The sequence below is a fragment of the Rhinolophus ferrumequinum genome, chromosome 11 (assembly GCF_004115265.2).
Source record: "Rhinolophus ferrumequinum isolate MPI-CBG mRhiFer1 chromosome 11, mRhiFer1_v1.p, whole genome shotgun sequence".
In the NCBI taxonomy this organism is placed as follows: Eukaryota; Metazoa; Chordata; class Mammalia; order Chiroptera; family Rhinolophidae; genus Rhinolophus; species Rhinolophus ferrumequinum.
The window spans coordinates 2,893,132-2,911,148 of NC_046294.1; the positions used below are offsets into that span (position 1 = coordinate 2,893,132).

The 18,017-nt window shown below is 54.2% G+C and overlaps 1 protein-coding gene across 1 annotated transcript in view; it reads left to right on the forward strand.

Annotated features, from left to right (window-relative positions):
- The window catches only part of SHANK2 (SH3 and multiple ankyrin repeat domains 2), a 471,028-nt gene that overhangs the window by 428,747 nt on the left and 24,264 nt on the right, over positions 1 to 18,017 (forward strand). The window contains 4 exon segments of the mRNA XM_033119735.1: positions 11,451 to 11,586; positions 12,755 to 12,835; positions 13,024 to 13,032; positions 14,522 to 14,542. Coding sequence (XP_032975626.1) covers positions 11,451 to 11,586; positions 12,755 to 12,835; positions 13,024 to 13,032; positions 14,522 to 14,542 — 247 coding nt within the window.

An 18,017-nucleotide genomic window follows, 5' to 3' on the forward strand; every position in this document is an offset into this window, starting at 1 on the left:
TCCAGTCCACAGTTGATATGAGGGCTCCCGCTTGGCGGTGTACATTCTGTGGGTTTAGACACGTGTCTAAGTATACGTACCCACCATGACAGTATCACACAGAATAGTCTCACTGCTTAAAAATCTGGTGACCCACCTGTTCATCCCGCCCTTCCCCCAATCCTGGCAACCACTGATCTTTCTATTGTCTCCATAATTTTGCCTTTTGCAGAATAACGTAGTTGGCATCATACAGTATGTGGCCTTTTCAGACTGGCTTCATTCACAGAGCAAGATGCATTTAAGGTGCCTCCGTGTCTTTCTGTGGCTTGATAAGCTTGTTTCTTTTCATCACTGAATAGTATTTCTTCGTTTGGATGGATCACTTGCCTATTAAAAACATCTGGGTGTGTCCGAGTTTTGTCAATTCTGGACATCCATCTGCAGGTTTTTGTCTGACATAGGTTTTCAGCTTATTTAGCTAAATACCAAGGAGCGTGATTGCTGCATTGTGGGTGAATCTGTTTGGCTTTGTGAGAAACTGCCAGAGTGTCTCCCAAACTGCACCGTTGTGCATTCCCACCAGCTGTGTATGAGAATTCCTGTTGCTCCACATCCTCGCCGGCATTTGACGATGTCAGTGTTTTGGATTTTGGCCATTCTAAGAGGTGTGTGTAGAGGTATGTTATTGTGCTTTTAGTTTGTAATTCCCAAATCTGTTATGATGTGGTGCACATTTTTATATGCTTATGTGACATCTGTAAGTCTTCTTTGGTGAGGTGTCTTTTCATATATTTTGCCCATTGTTTAATTGGGTTTTTTTTTTCCTTATTGTTGAGTTTTAACAGTTCTTTATGTATTGTGGGTGCCAGTTTATCTGATAAGTGTTTTCTGAAGATTTTCCCCCAGTCCATGATTTGTCCTAGTCTCTTGACACAGTACATTTTGCAGAGCAGTGTTTAATTTTCATGAAGTCTACTTATCAAGTTTTTTCTTTTATGGGTTGTGGTTTTGCTATTGTATCTAAGAAGTCACTGCCAAACTCAAGGTCACCTAGATTTTCTCTTACATTATCTTTTAGGAGTTTTATAGTGTCACATTTTACATTTAGGTCCATGATCCATTTTGGGTTAATTTTTGTGAAAGGTATAAGGTCTGTGTCTAGATTTTTTTTTTTTTTGCATGTGGGTGTCCTGTTTTTCCAGCACCATCTGTTGAAAAGACTATCTTTTCTCCACTGAATTGCCTTTGCTCCTTTGTCAAAGAGCAGTTGACTGTATTTGTGTGGTTCTATTTCTGGGCTCTCTGTTCTGTCCCGTTGATCTATTTGTCTATTCTTCCTCCACTACTTGATTACTGTAGCTTTCCAGGAAGTCCTAAAGTTGGATAACGTCAGTCATCTGACTTTGTTCTCCTTCAATAATATGTTGGCTATTTTGGGTCTTCTACCTGTCCATATAAAGTTTAGTAAAGTATTGTAAAGTTTATAAAGTATTCATAAAATAACTGGCTGAGATAGAATTCAGCTTGCTTGGGGTCACTCTTAAATACGAGCAGCCTGCCATGAAGCACCAGGCGTTGGAAGAATCAGTGTCAGAGCAGGAGCCCAAAACAAAGGTACTGTGAAAAAATCGAGGAAACAATTTAAAAAAAAAAAAATAGTGTCCATATACACAGTGAGACAAAAGAAGAGAGGACATCCTTGAGGTAAGAACAGAAATGCTCTTTTTTAAAGCAGAGAACAAAATAAGAGCACTTGAATTTAAAAACATTGTAGCAGATGTCAAGATTTTGATAAATGCATTGAAAGATAAATTTGAAAAGAATCTCCCAGAAAGATAAAGATGTGAAAATTTGAAGATGAAAGGTAATGAAATTAGAGGACCAGTCCAGAAGGTCCACCATGTGCCAAATAAGGATGCCTCAAAGAGAAAATGAAAGAAAGGATATGTTCAAGACATAATTGAAGGAAACTTTCTAGAACTAGGACATGAGTTTCCTGATGGAAAAGAATTCACAAGTACCCAGTATAAGAGATGAAAACAGAGCCACACCAACACACAACAACAAATTTCAGAAAACTCGAATGAAAAGATCATCTCCAAGTTCTCCAGTTTGGAGGACAGAGGGCAGCGGAGAGGGGGTGGGGGTGTCTGTACAAAGTATTGAAACATGAATGATACGAGATCGCTCAATAACAAACCCAGAAACTAAAGTAAATTAAGCACAACATTCAAATTTTGAGAGGAAAGTTATGTCCAACCTAGCATTTTGTGGCCTGGCATGTCATCTGTCTTGGTGGAAGTCCCATATGCACTTGGAGAGAACATACATTCTGTAGTTGCTGGGTATAGTGTTCTGTACGTATCAATTAGGACAAGGTGTTTGCTCAGACCATCTGTCTTTATTCCATTTTTTGTCCAGCTGTCCTATCGGTTCCTGCTATGTTTGCAGAGCTGTCTATTTCTTTAATTCTGTCGAATTTTGCTTTATTATGTTGAGGCTCAGTTATTAGGTGCATAAATATTTATGACTGTTATGTCCTCCTTATAAATTACCTCTTGTATAATTATGAAACGTCCCTCTTTATTTCTGGTAATGCCCTTTTCCTGAAGTCTTTTTTTAATGACTTTATTGAGATATAATTCACATACCATAAAACTCAACCTTTCAGAGTATACAGTCCAGAGGGTTTTAGTGTATTCACAGTTGTGCAACCATGGGCACAGTGTAATTTTAGAACATTTTGTCACTCCAAAAAGAAATCTCGTACCCATTACAATCAAGCCCATTCCGCCCACCCCACGTTTTTGCCATTATGAATAATGCCGCTATGAACTTTTGTGTACAGGGATTTCTGTGAACACATGTTTTCACTTCTCTTGAATATACCCAGGAGTGGAGTTCTGGGTCATGTCATAATTCTATGTTTAACATTTTGAGGAAATGCCAAACTGTTTTCCAAAGTGATTGAAGTTTCTTTTGTCAGACATTAATATAGCCATTCTACCCATGGAATATCTTTCCCCATTTATCTACTTCCAACTTCTCTGCATCTTTGTATTTAAAATACAAAGAGAACATCGTTAGGTCTTTCTTTTTAATCCACTTTTATAATATCTGCTCTTTAACTGGAGTGTTATCCCATTAACTCTTAATATAATTATCGGTGCTGTTTAATGTAGGTCTACCAGGTTATTTGTTTTCTGTTTATCTCTTCTGTTTTCCTCTCCTCCCCTTTTCTGCTTTATTTTGGATTATTCGACTATTTTTAGAACTTCATTTTAATTTATCGGCTTTTAGCTGTACTTCCTTACATTCTTTGTACTGGCGGCTCTGGGATTATACATCCTTAACTACTCACAGTCAGAATTCTTATTGCACACTTCACATGAGCTATAAAAACTTTGCAACTCTATGGATATATCTACCTCACTCCTGCCTTCCTTTATGCAGCAATTGTCGTAGGTATTACATCTCCTTACACTGTAAACCCCACAAAACAGTATTATTTTACCTCAAACAGTCATATCTAATTTTTAATACGAGAGAAAATAATCTTTTATATTTTATCTAAGGTTTTTTTTTTTTTTTTTGCCATTTCTGATATCCATTGTGTCTTCTGAAGACTTAGTATCAGTCCCCTCCAGCTTGAGGAACTTCCTTTCTCATTTGTTCTCATTTGTTATAGTGCAGGTCTGCTGGCGATATATTCTCTTGGTTTTCGTTTATCTATCAATGTCTATTTTGCCTTCATTCTTTAAAGATATTTTCACTGGATGTAGAATTCTAGGTTGTTGTTTTTAAGATGTTCTTCCACACGCTTCTTATCTCCATAGTTTCTAATGTGAAGTCCACAGTCATTCAAATATTTTTTCTGACCCATTTTCTCTCTCTATTCTGGGACTCTAATGTTCTCACTTTGAGGGATTCTAAGTATCCTTATGTTAGACTGTTTGACATTGTCCCACAAATCCTTAAGTCTTGGTTCACTTTTGAAAATCTTTTCTCTCTGTTTTTCATACTGAATAAGCTCTACTGATGCGTCTTCAAGTTCACTCTTTACTCATTTATATCCATTCAGCTATTTAGCCCATCCAGTGTGTTTTAAAATGTTACATATTGTATTTTAGTTCTAAAATTTCCGCTTAATTCTTTTTACATTTTTCTTTTGTTTTTTTTTTTTGCTGAGATTTCCTATCTTTTATGCATTGTGAGTATATTTTCCTTAATTGAATATTGTTGTAATAGCTGCTTAGAAGTCCTTGTCTGAGAATTTCATCATTGAGGTCATCTCTGGGTTCATCAAGTAAGTTTGTGTTGTAGTCTGAATATTGTGACTGTTGTATGGTGGCCACTCTGGAGTCTGTTACATTTCTTGGATGAGTGTCAATGTTTTCGCTGATAATTACCTTGGTTAGACTCAAATTGCAAACTGTCTGGCTTGTAGTAGCAACAGCTCAAATTTCAGTTCAGGTATTTTAGCCTTATTAGCAAGTTGTTTTGAGTCAGCCCTGTGCTTGTACAGTTCAGATATCCACCAGAGATTTGGGGAAAGTTTGCACACAGAACATGACACTACTCTTCTCTGATTCTCTTTTCTGGGATTCTTCCCCACTTTGGCAGCTGTGGCCACCTTCAGCTCTGTCCTCTGATTTCTCAAGCCCAGAAAAGTTGGAGTTTTCTATCATCGTGACCTACACCACCCTCTGTCCATGGCCCAAAGCTTCCAATTTCCCCTCCTGTCCAAAATCTGCCTTCCTTTGTTCATTCTCCAGAGCTTTCAGGGACCTGTGTTTGTTTGGGTTTAGGGGTGCAGGGGTATATTTTGTCCAGACTTTATAGTTGTTTCCTGTAGAAGAGTCAGTCCTAAGAGCTTACTTTACCTTACCCTCCAACCTCGAATTTTATACCCAGCCAAACTACCATTTAAGTATGTAAATAAAGCTGTTTTCAAATAGGCACGGTCTCTAACAATAATAATAATAATGATATCCCAAACTCCTTTTATTGGGAAGCTAGTGGAGAATGTCCTCTACCAATATAATGAGGTTTTGAACCAAATATATATATACACAGAGTCTGGAGATCCAACACAAGAGAAAATCAGAAGGAATCCTGAGGGTGACAGTAATGGGGACACAGGCCTAGAGAACACAGAGAGAGTCTTCAGGAGCAATTTCTTCAAGAAGACAGACAAAGTACCCGATGTATTTGAAGATTTTTAGAAGAGACTTACATAATTAGGAAGTGTTTGGATTTGAATTACTGTTAAGTACATAGAAAATTAAACCAATAAACAAGCAACAGGAAATTATTTCACTCCAGGGAACGCAAAACGTATGGGGAAAAGAGAGAGTAACCATAGTATGCTATGTCGTTTAGCTATGAATAGATATTGCATAGTAATGATGTAAATCTAGAATGTGGAGCTAGTTAAAATTATGATGGAACTGTAACTGGGGGATGGAAGCCGTGGGAAAATGGTTGGGGGGGGCGGGGAGGATGAAAGAAAAGACAAAATTAGTGGCTCGCAACTGAGGGTGACTTTGGACTCCCAGAGGACATTTGGGGCAATGCCTGGAAACACTCTTCGTTGTCACATTTAGGAGGAAGGGAATGTTGAAAATGGGTGGAACCCAAGGACACTGCTGAGCATCCTATACGCACACCCACAGCCGTGCCTTCATTGTTCCAAATTTGCAATAGAGCCACTGTTGAGAAACCCTGAGCTGAGTCACCATTTCCCATAGTGCTGTGTCAGTAGATTGTATCTAAAGTGTAAGCAAACATCAAGGAGCAACAGTATAAGCAGGTTTAGGGACGCAGTGATAAGGACCGAAAGAACGGGCTGAAGGCTTTGGGAATGACAAGTGGGGCGAGGTGGTGGGTCCTGTTGGTTTTGTCCCAAGCTTGTAGAAGAACTCTTTAAACCACGGGCACATACAAGTTTGATGTTTTAAATAACAAGTGGAAGGAGAGAATTATTTAGAAAGGTACGAAAGTGTGCAGAGGACAGCCTGTGCCCCCACTGCTCACAGAAGTTCCCTGAATCGTGGTGGGGGCCGGGCTTGGGTTCTTGCCTTCTGTCAGCACATGGCCCATGGTTTCCTCCCTCCGTAACCACTCCACATCTGTATGGAAGGGCGGTGCACGGAGAGGTATGGTACCCTTTCGTACAGAGAACTGGATCTGTGCCTGTGGACAGTTTCTCTCTGTGCAGGGCTGTAACCCCAGGCGCCCCAGCTCTTGGCTCAGCCTTCCGTACATGTGGCAGGTGATTGAGGCACACACACCTCCTCCTGGTGGCAGCATGCCAGAATTGCAGGTCCAGGTGTTTTGAGGGACACCGGAACCCCGGGAATGTTGAAGATGCCAACGTGGGCAGCTGAGGAAACAGCAAGCATTTCATCTAGTCAATCTCTGAGGTTTCCCGCGCCACACGAGCAGTTTCCAGCATCAGTTTTAAGGACAGTGGCTGGTCCCCAAGCCCCATTGCAGGCTAAATAAACTGAATTTTCAGTTTGTTTAAAGGCTGGGCAATTCACAGCACAGCTCTGCTCTCTGCTGCGATGTCCCGCCTACACTGGGAAGAAGAAGGTAGCGGAGTGTTCCCATCCCGCCTCAGTCAGTCCTGGTCTTGTCTCCTCAAGGTTGCGGTGTGTCACCTTGTGCCTTTGCCTGCTCTTCCCGTGGAAGGATATTTATAGGTATCGCAGCACACGCCAGTTGGCACCTCTGTGCCCACCTGCACACCGGCAGCTGATCCGCGAAAGCCTACACTGCCTGCGGCCCTGACCTTGGCATGGTTTTTGCTTTTGGGGAAAGACTCCATTCAAAGCGTATTTACTTTGCAAAGCAGGATGAGAATTTCAGGTGGGCATCCTGAGGGGAGAGCAGGGGGGTGAGGCCCGTGGTCAGCGCGGGCTCTGTGGGGGGGCTGTCGCCACTGTGTGGGCTGGAGAGGATGGTCCTCTGTCCAGGAATCAGCACCACCCTGTCTTCACGGGAAGGGGAGGCAGCGGGGGTGTGGCTCCCAGCAGTGCGTGCCCCGCCCAGGGACACATGACCCTCCGGAGGCAGGTGCTCCCCTGCAGGTGAGGAAGGGGGGAACTTGGACCCTGCCCCGGCACCCCATCGTGGAGGGTACCCCTCTTCCTGCAGAGGGGCTCCCTCAGGACAGAGAACAGAGGAGGAGGAAGACAGGACCTGAGTCCAGTGGTGGCAATGGGGGAGCCTAGAAAGACAGCGTCTTCTTAGTGAGCTCAGCGAGCACGTTCCGGATGCAGTGAGGGCCCCACTGAAAGGGGACGGTTTCTGATAGGACCTCTGTGGGGTGGGGGAGGGGAGGTGTTCTGTACAAACACATCCTTGGGCCAAAGGGCTCCTGCCAGTACAGCCTGTCCCCACCCGGGCTCCTGCTTTCATTTTCCCTCGGCATTCCCTCTCCCTGCTGCCAGAATCCCACCCGTGACACTCACCCTGGCATTGGTGCTGGATCTGCGGCAGCAGCGTCGGGCTGTGGCTCCCGCCAGCTGGAGCACGTGCCCCACCTCTGTAGGTCTGGGGGGACCAGAGCCCCAGGATCTGCGCCTTCAGCCCCTCTAACCAAAAGCAGTCATTCCCGAGTCACCTGTTGGCTCCATCCCACCTGCCTGGGGGCAAGAGATGTCACTGCACAGGCTGGAGGATAGTGGGCTGCTCTGCAGAGTCTCCAGGGAGGGGCTGGGGCAGGTTCCTGGCAAGTGGGTTTGTCACATGAGGTCTCAGCTTCAGGGAGTGGCCTCCTGTCTGGCCGGGAAAATGGCCTGGGTTTGAAGGAGAGGGAGGCAGAATGAGCCCAGATACCCGGCTGCGTGAGAAAGGAGTCGCGTCACCGTCACCAGGTCACGGAGGCCCCAGCCCTGCAGGGTCTGGGAGTGGGTGGTTTCCAAGAAGGAGGGACCCTGCTGCTGAGGCCACACGTGTCAAGGCCGCCCGCTCGAGCAAGGCAAGGATGTTGTAGCAAAGCACCGGACGGGCGGCTTACACAACAGACGCTCACTCCCTCCCAGTCCTGGGGGCCGGAAGTCAGGCACGGGGGTGGCAGGGCTGGGTCCCCCAGGCGAGGCCGTGAGGCAGCGTCTGGTCCGGGCGCTCCCCAGCTCCTCGGGCTGTAGAGACATCAGCCCATCTCTGCTTCATCCTCTCGCGGCGTTTCCGTGGGCGTGTCCTTTATAAGGACATAGTCATTTAGGGTCAGGGCCCAGCCTAGCGACGTCTCCTTGACTTGGTCATCTGCAAGGACCCCATTTCTAACCACAGTCGCATCCTAAGGTGATGTCAACACATGAATCTGGGGGGACGCAGCACGGCCCCTAGCAGGTGTGTCTGGGGACGTGAGGAGACACCCCAGGGCAGGTCGGGGGGCAGGATCCAGCCAGCCCTGGGCTTAGTCCTGAGGACCGACCCTCGAGGGCGGTTGGAGTGGAGGTTACGGGGCATTGGCGGGGGTGGGGGTAATCAGAGGAAAGGGCTGTGGGCAGTGGGTCGGGATGGATCCTCTGTGCCCGGCCAGGCAGGCGGAGCTGGGTCATCCGGCACCTTCGCTCCTGAGACCAGGACCCTGGCACCCCACGAACCCCAACCCCGGTGTCCTGGGCGGCACAGGCGGTGCAGTGCAGTCAGGTTCTGTCAGGGGCGCTCTCAGCATCTGTGTTGGCAGATCTCAGGGATCCAAGGGGAGCCCGATGCCCAAGAACTCCTGACCCCAGCTCAGCACCAGGCGGCCTGAGCCAGTCCAGCCCCTTTGCCATCAGGTTTTCCGAGAAGGCCAAGCAGTGTTTCCGGGGACAGTCAAGCATTTTCCCTCGAGCTCTCACCAGCCGTTCCTGCCACTGCCGGGGTCACGCCCACAGGGCGGGTACTGAGACATCACTTCCCCTGGTCGGTCATCAGGAGCTCAGTGGGGGACAGCGGCTTCTCAGAAACGGTGGGCCAGGGCCCCTCAGATATGGAGGTGCCAGGCTTGGGACAAGGAAGCTGCACGGGGTCAGCCCTGGGATGAGGTGACCCAGGAGGCAGGACCTGCATCATCCACATTTCGTGGACCAGGCAGCTGGAGCACAGAGAGGTTGTGTGGGCCACTCCAGGTCACCCAGGACGTAGGGGATGCCATCACGGGAGCTGGGGCCTGAAGGACGGGGATGGTGCTGGAGTCACTGAGGTCCTGAGAATCCACCATTAGCAACTCTTTCCTTTGGGAGAACCTTTCACAAAACAGTCCCTACGTCGCCGTGTCTGACACTTCAGAGAAAAGGGATTCTCCAGCCGCTTGTGGCCCAGGCCCGCCCCAGTGTGGCCCAGGCCCGCCCTGGCCAGGGGCATTGGAGGGCAGCATCCAGCTGCCAAAAACACGAAGACACAGAAGGTTCCGGAGGACCCGGCTTCTAGGGAGTGAGGCCCAAGGCTGCGGGGTCAGCGGGCCGCAGTGGGGCTGGCTGCACAATGGCCGGACTGAGGTCAGAGGCCAGAGGTCGGGTCCCCAGTGGGCCTCCCTGCTGAGTGCCCTCCTGCCCCCCAGCCACAAGAGCCTGACTCCCCCATTTACCAGCGACTCGGCCTCGTGTCTCCCCGAGCGTCGGAATGCTGTGTGGCAGGATTAAATAAGGTGACACGGGCTTTCTTGGAGCCCCGCCCTGCACTTGAGACCATCCTGAGCCTGGCAGCTGGTCCCCACCTGACTACAGCAAGGTCACGTCCTCGCCTGTGCCCACAGCCTCGCACGGGCCTGACCAGGAAGGTTCTGCAGATGGGCCGCTGGAGGCTGTCTTTGCTGCCGGGTCATCTCCCCAGAGCCTCAGGCCGCTCCCTGGGCTGTGCTCCCCATGTCTGCGTGGTACCCCACACTCACAGCTACTGGGGAAGGGGGGGAACCTGGCGGTGCCTTGTCCCAGCATTCCCTCTTCCCCCCGTGGAGCCATCGGTGGTTCCAGCCCTGATCCTGGTCTCCCCAACTCTCCGGCCCCCCTCGCCCTACTGCCCACCGTGCCCAGCACAGTCTGCCCTCCGGCTGCAGGGCCTGACTGTGCCCCACGCGAGTCCTCCCGCCGGGCACCGAGCCTGGAAAAGCCATCAGAACAGACCTGCTCACCTGTGGGGAGCCGCCACCTTGTGCTTCTCACTGGGGTTTGTGGAAGTGCACCGAGCCTTGTGAAGTTGTTTGTGGGTACACTGGACTTGAAAGGTTTTTACGGAATTCATAGCCGGAGAAAGAAGTGCAACAAAAGAGGGACTGGTACGGCTTCATCTTCGTTCCTTACAATCGGGGTGGTTTCCTTTCTTCAAAGACGGTGCCTGGAGTGTCATGAACTGGGAGCTGTGGGGGTGGCAGGTCCAGAGCCCCCTGGAGATGGTCTGTCCTGTGGGCCCAAACACCTGTAACCGAGGGAGGCTCGGCTCAGGGTGAAGCTCTCTTCTCCTCAGTCTCTGTGCCCCCGCCGCCCACTCCATCGTCGTTGCTCTGATTTAATGGTGGGGGTGGGGGTGAGATGGGGGACAGAGCAGGTCTGCAGCTGGACGAGCTTTGTGCGCTGCAAAGGGTCTGAGGCATTGGGCTTCGAGGACCAGCCCTGCCTCTACCTGCAGGATGTCACCTTGGGTCCATTTCTGCTTCTGTACCATGTGTATTCGTCACAGTGGGGACGAATGGAGGTAAAGGGGAGGTAACGGGATCTGAAAGGTGCTAAGAACTCCCAAACGCCACTGTGGAGGCAGCATGGGGGGTTCCCTGGAGCACAGTGCACTCCCCGACACCCCCCCACCATGAGCAGGGCAGAGGACTCACTGCTCTTGGCGCCTTGTTAGCCATGTTTCATGCCTTCTCTGGGGTCCACGGTGGGAGAGGGGGAGGGTGGGTGCACCCAGAGGAAATAGGCCGTGTCAGTGTGATACGCGGCCCGAAATATGTGAGAAGCAATTAAGTGTGTGTTTCCTCCTGACTATGAAAAGAGAAAGCGTAGCGCTGCGGACCGGACCCTGCAAACTTCCATCCCGCTTTTCACACGTAGCTGGTGGCCAGGACAATGCCCCTGGGTCTGCCCAAGTGAGCACCTAAGAGCGCATGGGTGCCCACGCGGCTGCCACAGAGCGCAAGCTGGCTCAGTGGGACAGTGCCCTGTGCCAGGGGAGTGGCCCGGGCCCCTCCCAGTCTCCCCAGCCGCCTAACCATGGTGACACTGCCAGCAGTTTCCTTCCAATTTCTTGCCAGTTTCCCTGAGAGCACCTTTGGTTCCAAAACCACGCGAGTCTCAGATGGCAGCCTGCCCTTGCCCCTTGGAGGGCGCTGTGTCTCCTGTGTCACGTGTGCACTTTAGGGGGCACTGCGTCTCCTGTCTGGGCTGATGACCCTTGGGGGGCGCTGCGTCTGGTCTCATGGGTGCACTTCAGGGGGCGCTGAGTGTCCTGTCTCATGGCCGCCCGTCTTCCTGCAGGTGAACAGTGAGAACGTCGTGAAGGTGGGCCACCGGCAGGTGGTGAACATGATCCGTCAGGGAGGGAATCACCTCGTCCTCAAGGTGGTCACAGTGACCAGGAATCTCGACCCAGATGACACCGCCAGGAAGAAAGGTGCCTGCTCCATGCTGCCTCACCCCTGCCCCACTGGCCCAGCCACGAGCCCTGGCTGTGGGAGGGATGGCTGGGGGTGGGTTTGGGCACTTTCAGGTGTGTCCCCCATCTTCTCCATTCGGGGATCCGGGCCCCCTGAAAGCAGGGAAAGAAGCCAGAAGGGAGGTTAGGAGATGACTCTGGAGCTTGCCCATGGAGCAGTGGTGGCCTCAGGCAAGGGCTGTGCTCAGCAGAGGGGGACCTGGGGGGCTCCTGCTCCAACCTGACTGCATCGGTCACTGGCGATGGGTCTCGGCCGCACTCAGCCTGTACCCGTGGAAGGGCGAGGTCCATCCGTCCCCTTTACAGAGCTTGCTGAACCCCTGCGGTGACTCTGGCCCACCCTCCTTCCTGAGGGGTCGTAGCTGGGGGACACTGGGGCTGAGTGAGGCCTATACAGGAGCAGGGAGCAGGCACCCCCAGGTCCCCTTGGCAGGGAAGAGACTGGAGTAGCCCTTAGTTCTTCCAGCATCGCCGCGTTTGTTTAACATGAGCAAGGGTGGCCCCTCCCACCCAGCCCATCAGGAGCCCTCAGCCTGAGCTTGGGAGAGAGAGCCGGTGGCACAGCCAGGGAGGCCTGCCTGGAGGAGGGGCTGTGAGCTGTGGACAGGGGAGCCAGTAGGTGAAGGAGTGAGGAGAGCTGCTTGCGGGGCTGCAGGAGGGCAGCTCCCAGGCTTTGCTCAAAAGGAGCGAGGGACACCAGCACATGTGAGAGGGCTGTGTCCTTGCCGTGATGAGGGGGTGGGGGGACAAACACAAATCCCCTCCCTCTTGAGACGCTCCTCGGCGGCCTGGGCTGCGCAGGCTGCCGGATCCATCAGTCCCCACTTGTCATTGGCACTGGACCAGCCCCTCTGCAGGGCCCACACCAAGAGGGCAGGGACCCCGGGTGCCTGGTGTGGCCGGGGGCCTGTCCAGGTCCATCTGAGCTCCCTGCTTGGTCCCAAGCCATCACGGCCCGAGTGGAAGCAGCAGACACTGCCAGCTTCCCCACATCTGTCCGCCTTCCAGGCAGAACCCCACCGGCCCCGGGGCCGCCCGCCGCCCAGGTGGTCCTGGGAGGTGGGTTGGGGTGGGCGGCCTTGCAGCCAGGGTCGGCCTCAGGCTCGTCTCTCCTGTCTGCCCACAGCTCCTCCTCCCCCTAAGCGTGCCCCGACCACGGCGCTCACGCTGCGCTCCAAGTCCATGACGTCGGAGCTGGAGGAGCTCGGTAAGAGTCCCGGCCGGGAAGGCTCCCCCAACCTGCATGGCCCTCTGCACGCTCGCCTGCCCCCTCCCAGGCCCCACTGCTCTCTCCATGGGCACCTGCCAGCTTCGGGTGGGGCTACTAGTTTTGCCTCTTTCTCTTCTTGGTTCATCTAACATTGTTTTATTTTCAATTTTTGGGCCTCTCACTAGTGGATAAAGGTAAGCTGCCCCATGGTGTCCCCCAGACAGCTCCCCGCACTGACGAGGGCACCCCCTTGAAGCCCACCTCACCAGCCCTCCCTGTGCCCAGCTCAGACCAGCTAGCAAGGCCCAGGGGGCTTGACACCAGTAGCAGTGGCATTGGCGGGCCTGGTGGGCCGCTCACCAAGCTTCGGGAGCTCCTGGCACCTTCTCAAAAGGTTTGCAAGGAGTAGCAGGACTCTGGCCATCGGACCCCATCGTGTGGGTGGGGACATGATCAGAGCAGCGTGGCCCTGGGTCCAGTGGCCCGTGTGTTTGTTAAAGAGGGATGATGGCCCCGGAGCTGGTCAAATGTCATATTGGGGGGTCGTCATGGAGCCCAGGGACACTTTGGAAAGGATGATGACTGACCCACACACAGGTTGAAATGCTTGCTCCACTGAGAGCACGAGAGTGCTGGTTAGGCCGGGGGTTGGGCGCCAATGAGCTCCGTGCCGGGCAGGTCACCTGGCACTCATCCTGAGCCCAACACCCACGGTCAGGCCCAGCCGGCCCCTGGGGTGGGAATCTGGGCGCTCCTAACGGGTGTTTGCCGAGCCATAGTTCCCACCTGGTCCCACCTTCACTGGGAGGTTTGGCCCTCCCCTCCTCCACCCCCCAAAAAAGGTACGGGGTGGCCTTTCTTCCTGCAGCTCCTCTGGGAGGGTTCTCATACCCTCCGTCCACCGTGGACACGGTGGAGCGGGCAGCCTGCCCTCCCCCGCAGGCTGCCTCCTGGCGAGCACCCCTCACCGTCACTATTCTGGGGCTGAATCTGCGGGTAGGCGCCCAGGCCCAGGGCTTCTAGGAAAGAGCACCCCTGCTGCGGTGCAGCCCAACCGCCAGAGCCAGCGCTCCCCGCCAGTCCCTCTCCTGCTGGCCCTGTCCTTGACAAGACTCACCAGGAAAACGCCACTGTCCCCTGCGCCTGGCGTGGTACCTGATGGGGTGACAGTGTGAATTGCTGCACGTCCTCTTCTAAAATGAGACAGCTGGGGCCGCGCTAACTCCCTGAAGGGCCGCGGCGAGCATCCCCGAGGGGAACTGGTGGGCAGCTCACCTTTAAAGGGGGGCTCCGGGGGGGTCTGCTTGGACAAACAGGTGCTGCAGGTTGGTCCCCAGAGTCCTCAGCCTCCATCAGGCCCTCTCGCCGTGTGGGGCCTTCTTAGTTGGAAATCACCTTTCAGTTCGCACTTGCCCTGGTGGGACCCACTTCCCACTCGGTGGGGTGCTGGGAGGGGCAGGGGCCGAGAGGGAAGAAAAGCCCAGGGGAGCAGAATTAACTAGCCAAGCCTGTGGGAAACGGAAGGTCCCTGGGAGGTGGCTTCCCGGGAAAGCATAGATGGTACATCCTGCTCCCAGACGCCCCACTTACCTGTCACACTGAGGGCCGGGCTGGTCCAGCCCCAGGACGTACATGGGTGAGCGCTGCCAGCATGGGACTCACGCTCCCCTTTCTGTTTGCAAGCCTCCGTCCGGAAGAAGAAGGGTAAGGGGACAGCCCCGTGTCTGTTTCCTGCCCCTGCCCACACACACCCTGTGGAAGAGACACCCTCTGTGGCCGTCAGCGTGGCGTCTCGAATGTGCCGTGACCATGTATTGTCTCTCCCTGTGCCGGCTCCTGCGAAGGGGCCCCAGCGCCAGACACGTCCCTTTTCAGTCTGTTCCGTCTGCTTCATTTCTCCCGTCTGTGGTCCCCACAACATGTTCTGCGTTTCCCACCCAGGCGTGTCCTCATCATCATGACTGAAGCCCGCGGGCTGGCCAGGGTACAGGCAGGCGGAGCCCCTGGCAGGTGGATGGGGGCCTGGCCGCTGGCCCCCTCTGCCGTGGGCGGGGCGGTCCCTGGAACCCCCAGAAAGCCCCTCACTCTCCAGGAGGCCTGCAGGAGCCCTGTCCTTGAGCTCCAGCAAGGAGGGAGCTGTCAGGCCACGCCTGTCCCTGCCCCTCCCGGGGTGGTTGGGGTGGGAAGGCCGTTGTCACTGCGCTGTGAGCAGCAAAGGCAAGCCCCACATGTGCCCCCGACAGACTCGGGCTCCTCCTTCAGCAGCACCCACATTTTGGGGTGTTTCTTACCTGGCTGCTCGAGACAACTATCCCAACAGTGAAAAGAAACACTTTCGAGTCAAAACTGCTTTTCCAGTGGGGGGCGGTGGGAGCGGTCCTGTCCCCGATCCTGGGCACTGACGCTAAGGCACAGCACAGTGTCCAAAACACCGACACTGGGGTCCAGTGCGGCGACATCTGGGGCCAGGCCGTGGGTCCGTGAGCACCGAGGCGGGAGCGCCTCCTGTTGCCCCCGATGGTGTCCCCAGGTGCAGGCTGGTCCTGGTGGCCTTTCCTCTCAGTGGTCCTGGGCCCCCAAATCCCCAGGGGCTGCCAGGGCACTCCCAGCGTCAGCCATGTGGTGGGTACCCAGGACCCAGAAAATGCCCTAAGATTCGGCTTCTCTCTGAGCTCCCCTTCAGTCCAAGCCAACCCCCAGGTGGCGGGAATGGCCCCTCTGTCCACTCCACCGTGGGCTCCCAGGACTCATTCCTGTAACAGAGCTGGCCCAGAAAGCCCGTTGGCAAGGAGAGCCTCAGGGGCCTGTGGCCTGCCCTCGGCCACTCGCCCCCACCTCCCCCGGGGATGCCTCCAGCAGCCAGATACCCCAAACTGGGTCCAGGACACGACCCACACAGCAGACAGGCAGAGTCCTGAGAGGCCCATATTCCCTGACCCCAGCTGGAATTGGAGGCGGGTGCGTGGGCAAGGAGACCCCAAAGGGCCCAGCAGCCGTGGCCCACCCAGTTCCAGCAGGGGCACGCGGCAGGGCCCAGGGGCTGTGGGGTCCAGTGCCCCGCAGCACACAGTAGGTGTGCAGTAACTCTCCAGGCCCTGTTATGTTGCCTCCATCAGCATCTCCCAGAGGATTGGCCTAACATCCTAAGAAGCGTCCGTCACACTCCAGAAAAGCCGTGTGGAATTGGAGAAAATTGGCCTTTATAGATGTACTGGTTGAAGAGTATCCTCCAAAGTTCATGTCCACCCAGAACTTGTGAAAGAGACCTTATTTGGAAATAGGGTCTTTGCAGATGTCATCAGGACGAGATCATACTGGAGTGGGGTGGGCGCTGACCCGGTAATGGGTGTCCTCGCAGGAGGAGAGGAAATCATAGACACAAAGGAGAGGCACGCCGAGGCCACGTGCAGACAGACAGAGGCCGGAGGGATGCGCCCAGAGCCCCCAGAAGCCGGAGAGGCAGGAAGCACCCTCCCCGGGAGCCTCCTGACCCCTGGGTTTCAGAATCCCAGCCTCCGGACTACGTGAGAATGAACTTGTCTCTAAACCACGCAGTTAGTCATGACACTCGGCAGGTCCGTCAACAGGTGCGGCCGTACAACGGCCTCAGATCCCGGCTGGGAGCTGCCTCTTGCTTCCCGACAGCAGGCAAATGACAAAGTCCGTGAGTTTTCATTTCCTCGTCTCAAACCCCTCCGCTGAGTCTGGGAGTGCCCTGAGGACCTTCCCGAGTCCCCAGACCAGTGCTCTCGGGCCTGAGGGGGAACAGGACACGACGGCCACACGCCCAGGGCGGCTCGGGGCGGACCAGCATCATCGTGGCCCCCGGGCCGCCAGCACCTCTGGCTGCAGCCCCAGGCCCGTCCCTGGGAGGACGTGAGGCTTCTCAGAGCCCGAGGGCCGGGGACTGCTGGGCTCCCAGCACCACTCCCCACCGCGTGGCCGCCTCCTGGGAAGATGAGCCGGGGGACCGGCCGCCCACGTGCTGCTTCCGCGGTGTGGCCTGTCGTGACATCTGCTGCTGTTGACGCCGTGTTTTCCTCTGGGAAGCTGTGTTTCGGGGGGACTCCCGCTCCAAGCCCTCTCACCCCGACGTCGGCCTGCGGGGGAGGGTGAACCACGAGCTGGGGGACTCGGGTGATGGACAAGACACTGCCCTGCTCTGGGTCCCGAGGGACCTGGCCGCATGCGACCCAGCCGTGCTGGACAGACCCCCACCTCCCCCAGAGGGCGTTCGTCCCCATGTCAGGCCGTTTGCAGCTCAGGGACAGTGGGCATCACGCCTGTCTTCCAGATGCTGGTAACTTCTAGAGTGTTTTCATCAACTCACTACCAGATTTGGCAGATTTGGCAGTTCTCACGTGTGTCTGCAGGGTTGTTTTCAGTCACTGCGTCCCTCGTTTGAAGACTGCAGGGGGCTGGATCCCTAATGCTCTCCACCCAGAGTCCCTGAACAGAGACCCAACTCCGGGCTTTTATAAATGAGTCATAATGATCCCCACAAGCCTAGAATGAGAAGCAGGAAGTCACAGTGCAATGCTTTTCTTAAAAGCCAGTAAACACTCTCGGGGCAGGGCCGAGCAGAGCCTCAGTCCGGCCACCAGGCTCCCTTTGAGCCAAGAGTGGGACAGGACCTCCCCACCCCCGTGGGGAAGCGATGCGGGGTGTCCCTCTTTTCATTTGAATCACACAGACCACACTCACTGAAAAGGGAACGAGAGCGACATTACTCCCCCCACAGACACGAGTGCCCTCGTGTGCTTTGCTTCACAAGAACATTTGGGTGGGTGGAGGCAGGAGGGCCAGGGCCTAAACCAAGGAGACAGGCTACCCACGTCCAAGATGGCCCCGGCTGACGGCACACACCCTCAGCTACACCCCAGACCTGCCCCTCCACGCAGTGTGACTGGTGCAGACACTGCCCTGCTTTATGCACCCGCCCCCTGCTTTCCAATCAGCTGCACCTGGCAGACCACTCCGACAGTAACTGCCGCCCAGGACTCAGCATCCTGGCCCGAGGTGGGGGTGCAGAGACTGGGGAACCCAGCTCTCACCCACACTCCCACCTGGTCCCAGACCTCAAGCATCTCTGAGCCCCAGCTGTTCTCTCCGCAAAATGGGACTCGCCCCCGCCCGCCCCCATAGTCGGGTTCTTGTCAGGGTGAGCTGTGGGACAAAG